A 6,000-nucleotide genomic window follows, 5' to 3' on the forward strand; every position below is an offset into this window, starting at 1 on the left:
CACGAGGCGCGGTTAGGCTCGGCCATCGCCTGGGGCGCGGTCCACGGGTGACGGATCTGTTACCGGGCGAGGCCGGCTCGTTCTGGCATTCCGAGTCGACCGGCACGCCACCTCGAGGCCGTATTATCACCGTCTTGCTGAAGCGGCCGTGACACGCTGCTCCGCGTGTCCCGCGCCAGTAAGGATAGCGCCGTCCCGGTGCAGCGAGGCGCCGCGGCAGCCGTACCGCCCCCGCCGGGTCCGTTGCCACCCTCGCCTGGTCCCTTACCACCATCGCCAGAATCGTGACCACCCTCCCTGGATCCGTTACCACCCTCGCCGGGTCCGTTACAGCCCTCGCCGGGTCAGTTACCACCCCTGCAGGGTCAGTTACCACCATCTCCAGGCTCGTGACCACCCTCGCCGGGTCCGTTACAGCCCTCGCCGCGTCAGTTACCACCCCTGCAGGGTCAGTTACCACCATCTCCAGGCTCGTGACCACCCTCGCCGGGTCCGTTGCCACCCTCGCCAGATCTGTTACCACCCTCGCCAGATCTGCTACCACCCTCGCCAGATCCGTTACCACCCTCGCCAAATCCGTTGCCACCCTCGCCACGTCCATTGCCATGCTCGCCAGATCCGTCATTTTTCATTGAAGCTTAATCAAAGCAAATATATTTTTAAGCTTTGTTTGATCCAAGCGCGCAAGCACTCATGACCCAGGCGTGCTATGTGCAGTGATAATTAGTCCCGCTCACCAGCCTGGTGTTTTTGTGACGTCATATGCAGGAGGCACGCCGCTCTACCGTCGTTGACTGCCCTTCGCGGCAGACAGAGACTGTATTATAGCCAGATATTGTGTAATAATATTGCACAGCATCAGGGGCGGATGCAGAGAGGGGCACCCTGCCCCAACTGAAAAGTAAAGACGCCAGTGAAGGGGTGCCGAGAGCGTCTCTTGAGAGCGCCAAAGGCAGCCGTCTATGGCAGCGCTTTAAGGGGCGCACTGCTCAGGCCAGATCGGGGCAGGATGTGTAATGGTCCCAAGGACCCAAAGGTGCCCCGAATCTCGGGAGGGTGAGAAGATACTCACAAGAAGTGGGGGCGCCCTCATGTCACGTAATAATGTGTTCTGGGAACGTGAAGAGAGCATTTAATAATACAATGGTTCCCGCGAGGGTGAAGTTTTGCAAAATAAGTGGAGGGGAGCGGCACTGAATACTGAAAAGGACGACATCGACTGAAAAAATATGCCAAAAAACTGATTCCTCCCCGCATTAGGCCCACTTTCTTCTCAAAGCTGGGGGACGGGAATGGAGTCACAGGATGTGTGTGAGTGAAGAGGCGTGGGGCGGGGCGGGGCTGAAGCCACGCAGCTGAAGAAGAGACCACGCCCCTGATAATGGGCGTGTATACAAATGCCTGCAGAACTTCGGTATCACTGATGTAAAATATTCCTACAAACAAGCACAAGAAGAACCTCAGCGTGTCAGCTCAGTCGGGCAATGTCGGCAGCTGAGGCGGGCAATGTACGCAGTCAGCCAGGGCGGGCAGCTGCCGAGGAGTCGTGTCGGCGTCCTCCGTCGGCGCCGGCTTCCTGGAGGGAGTTCCGCGAAAACTGGCTCGCCCGTGTGACTGACAGTCGCCTCGTAGGTGGGTTCTTTGCGCCGGCCGGGTCTCCTTCCAGGGGAGCCCCAAGCGGGCAGTGAGGCCCCTCCAACGCTGGGCAAGACAGCACCAACACAGCACAGCAGGGAGTGGAGCTCGGGGTGATCACGGGATGTGACCGTGTGCCGACAGGGCCGGCCGGCAGCCGTGGTGGCGCACGCCGGAGAACGCCGAGACCGTGGCGACGCTGGACCTGGTGCTGGGCCGTCTGCGCGGCTACAGCCCGGGCCTGGAGCTGCCCGGCGGCGGCGGCGGCAGCGCCTCCCCCTGACCCGGCCCCGGCCGCGGGGCGGCGGCCGTGACGGCCCGAGGCACCGGCAGCGCGAGTGACTGCCGTGACGTGCGCCGGACGTGGAATACACCCGTGTGACGGCAGTGACGTGCGGATACACCCGTGTGATGTCGGTGACGTGCGGATACACCCGTGTGACGGCAGTGACGTGCGGATACACCCGTGTGACGGCAGTGACGTGCACACGCTGGGAACACGGAGCAGACGCGCTGTGTGCGGGCGGGCGTCGCCGGCTCTTCGCCGCCTCGCTTATTGCTTCAGCTGGAGACTTGCCAGTCCTGTTCAAGGGCAGAGCAACGGTCCAGCCCGTGGGAAGAGGGGGGAGGCAACAACACCTTGGCACGCGTAAATTTCAAGAAAGGCCTTGATTTTTAAAGAGTCGTCGGATTTCGCTTCCTTAGCCTCACGCGCCACTTTAAGACAAACTGCCGCGTTAAAGAATCCTTCGCCTGTCTTCAAGCCCAGAAATGTGCCAAGTTTCGGTCCACCTCGCCCATGTTGGGCACAGCACGGCCGCTCTCGCCGTCCCTAGACCCGCCGCCGGTCCTATGTCGGTCAGCACTCGCTACTGTTGCAGTGTGGTAGGCGCTACTTGGCAACGACACTACCATACCGCGACACTGGTAATCTCTTCTGCGTGTACTTGCTCGAGCTCTCTCAGCCGTCGGGCGGCCGTGCCTTGTTCTCAGGCGGACGGCCACCCGTGCCTTGTTCTCAGGCGGACGGCCACAGTGAAGCACGTGTCATGCATTCCGGCTGATCATCATGTGTATTCGGACGAGTTCTCAAGCTTCACAACCACCCGCAGCAAACGAATCTCTATTGGCATATTGAGACAATGGCACTGGCTGGCGAGCGGATCACGGCGGAGGCACAGAACCGGACCGCCTCCCCGGGGAGCCGGCTAACCAGAAGGGAGCGAGTCCCGCCGCCTCGTGCAGACAGCCACAGACAAACTCTCCAGACAGCCGCAGACACAACTCTCCAGACAGCCGCAGACGCAACTTTCAAGACAGCCGCTGACGACTCTCGAGATAACTCCAGCCAGCTGCAGACAGGACCCTCCAGACAGCGCGAAGGTCGGTCGCGCGCCGGGCGATCCGTCGGAGACACAGCTGCCGGCCAGACCGCGTCACCGGGAGTGCACGCGGACACGCGCCCGGCGCCGGGTGCAGACATGCTCGCCGGGCGCCGCCCGTGCCGGGGGGGGGGGGGGGAGGGGCGTCCACCACACCTCGCCGTTCCGGTACTGCACGCGCAGGGCGCCGGCGGACGGGCGGGCGCCGGCCGGGAGTCACCGGCGCTGGGACGGCCCGTCGCCGGCGGCTGACAGGCGGGCTCCGCACGCGCCGCCGCCGACGCACCAAGGGCGGCGCCGTCTCGCGGAGCGGCGGGCGAGCGGAAGGGCGACACCGCCGCAGCTCACCACCCGCTCCCACTCGGGGACGACTGCTGTCGGTCGGCTGTGGTGCCGAGTCGGCGTCAGCAGCCTCGAATCGTGCTTCTCATCGCAGTTTACCTGCCAGACTGGGCTCCCACTGTGGGGACCAAGTGTGAACTCTCCCTGTGGCGGGCGGGGACCGGCTGGCGACGCGCCGGGTCGGCCCAGTCGTGTGGCAGTCCACGGCTGGGGGGTACGAGAAGGGGGCAGAAGCCCCTACCACCAGGTGCCGATCGAGCCCGACCGGACGCTAAGCACTCTGTACGTAGTACAAACACCGACAGACTTGCTGTCTTACCTTACCATACAGGGCCATAGTGGGTTACCCTCTGGCTTGCGCGAACGCAAGCGGCGCACACATAAATGCATATACACGTCCTCGACGCCTAGCAACGCCCGCCACACCGTCAACTGCACGGTACGCGCGGCGGACACCCGCAGAGGCTGACACACGTAGCCGCGCCGGTAGCCGGGTCCGCCGGCATCCAACAGGGCGGCTTCAGCTGCCAGCCGCGCCTCGGACGTCCGACCCGGGGCGGCAGCGGCCGCTCAGACCGCCGTTAGGCATCAGCGGCGGCCGCAACCGGGCCGGCGGCGCGGCAGCAGCGCCTGCGTCCGCGCCTGTACGAGGAGCGGCGCCTCGCACGGCTCTGGACGGTCCGGCTCCGGCCCCGGCCGCGGGCTCGCCTGACCTGCTGACGGCGCGGCCGACGGCAGCGCCGGCAGCCACCGCTCCTCAGCACCGACGCACGGCCTCGGCGCCGCCGGCGTCCGGCAGCAGCAGTAGCAGCAGTAGCAGCAGCACGCAGCACCTCGCAGCAGCAATCGGGCGTGATTACCTCAGCTGTGGGCGCCGGACATGGCTTCCAGCGTGCCACGCATCTATGGCGCGAGCACGGGGCGAGCGAGTCTTTCTTTCTTCCTCTGATTCTGACTCTGGCCGATCCATCACGCCGCCCGGGCGGGCCGGCGCTGCCGCTAGCCCACTAGCCGCACATAACTCCCAGTCCACCAGCAGCACATAACGACTGGCCGCTGCCTAACTGTAGCCCCCATGTAAGGCCAGACCAGGAGAGGCTGCACCGCGGCAGCACACGCGCTGCATCCGGCTCCGACGCCGCCACGCCGGACCGATGACGTCATACCGATCACTGGCGCGACATGTGACGTCACACGCGACGGGTCGCGCCAGCGATGCCGCACGAATGATTGCTGCAGCGCATTACGCCACGCCAATGACGTCAATGACTGCGGCGGACCGCATCAATGACGTCACACACCGGTAAGTGGGCGAGTGACGTCATCACACCTTCGATAGACCCGCCACCACGCGGACGACTGCTGCGTGACGCCACACAGCTGATTGGTACGTGACGTCACACCAACGCTAGCCGGTGCGGCCTCGACTCCACGAGCCCTCTAATAAAAAAGCGATGCGTTCGAGCTGCCGCCCAACGCAGACGCCACAGTCACACACAGACGATGTCATAACAGATGTCACAACCACTGGGCGGCGCCGCAGCGCCATCCCGCTGTTTGGCACAATCCTCGACACAGGGACAGCTCCACCGACAGCCGCGCCGGCGAGCGCAGCAGCGAGCTGGCACCCATTGCACGTGATATATCCAGAGGCGGCTCCCGACGCGCCCTTCGTCGGCCGCGGCACCTCCCGGCTGAGAGCATAAGTTCGGGTTTGCACCGTGGCCGTCAAATGGTAGACGCCGCGGCGGTCTTAGCTGCGGTTATAGCGATTGCCTTCGCCGCGCTTGTGGTCGTCCTTGTAGTCGTCCCACTGGCGCGCCCTGGCCAGCGCAGCAGGGTCGTCCCGCTCCTGCAGCCGCTCCTGAGGAACAGCTCGATGTAAGCGAGGAGGGACGGCGCGCGGTTTCAAACAAGAGCGCAGTTTAGAACAGTGTAAATTCCTTCATTTCGGACGTGCGTTGTCGTACAGTCAGGGCCCGGGAATGGTACTTGACGTGGTGTTACAAAACGCCTGATATTCTACACAACGCTTAACATGACAATCGACATAAGGCGAAAGGGACAACGACGAGGGAAAGAGGACGGGAACGGGGACGGACACTTAGATAGCGAGATGGCAACGGCAAAGTAAAATAGGGCCGACACGGACGGCTCTGACTCGGGCTCGGGCTCCGGCTCGGCACGTGATGACCCCCGCACGCACCTCGTGTTCGGCGTTGGCCTCGGGGTCCTGCTGCTGCCCTCCGGCGGCGCCGCCAGCCGCTCCCCGCGCCGGCGCCTTGCCCGGGTCAGGGAACCTGTCGACCAGCGGCGAGAGGGTCAACAGATCACCGCGTCACCTGTCGCCGAGCACCGCCGCCGCCGCACGGCTGCCGTACGCTCCTCTCGTGGTATGAGCCACTCGGACACTATTAGATAGTTTGCAGTTGGGATTAGGAAACAGATATGAATCCATAAAACATAATTTCGCAAAAATCAACGATAAACGGTCGTTTATACGGTTGTCCGGCAAAGATAGAAAACATTCACCATGGCATGTCACTCATCATGCATTCAACTTCTTTGTGAGCAGTAAGCATACAGGGAAACGTGCAGAATAAGGTCGCTCCACAAATGACGACTTCGTATGGAGCTACGA

At 63.3% G+C, this 6,000-nt stretch overlaps 1 protein-coding gene across 1 annotated transcript; it reads right to left on the bottom strand.

Annotated features, from left to right (window-relative positions):
* Window positions 1–4,129: 4,129 nt before the first annotated feature.
* Window positions 4,130–5,659, bottom strand: LOC119091697 (immunoglobulin-binding protein 1; the record flags this gene model as incomplete). The annotated part of the gene is given in 2 exon segments (XM_037214527.1): window positions 4,130–5,223; window positions 5,566–5,659. Coding segments are annotated over 2 exon segments (205 nt in total), but the record flags the coding sequence as incomplete, so codon positions are not given.
* Window positions 5,660–6,000: the final 341 nt, after the last annotated feature.

The sequence above is a fragment of the Pollicipes pollicipes genome, unplaced genomic scaffold (assembly GCF_011947565.3).
Source record: "Pollicipes pollicipes isolate AB1234 unplaced genomic scaffold, Ppol_2.1 Scaffold_1600;HRSCAF=1878_pilon_pilon_pilon, whole genome shotgun sequence".
Classification (NCBI taxonomy): Eukaryota; Metazoa; Arthropoda; class Thecostraca; order Pollicipedomorpha; family Pollicipedidae; genus Pollicipes; species Pollicipes pollicipes.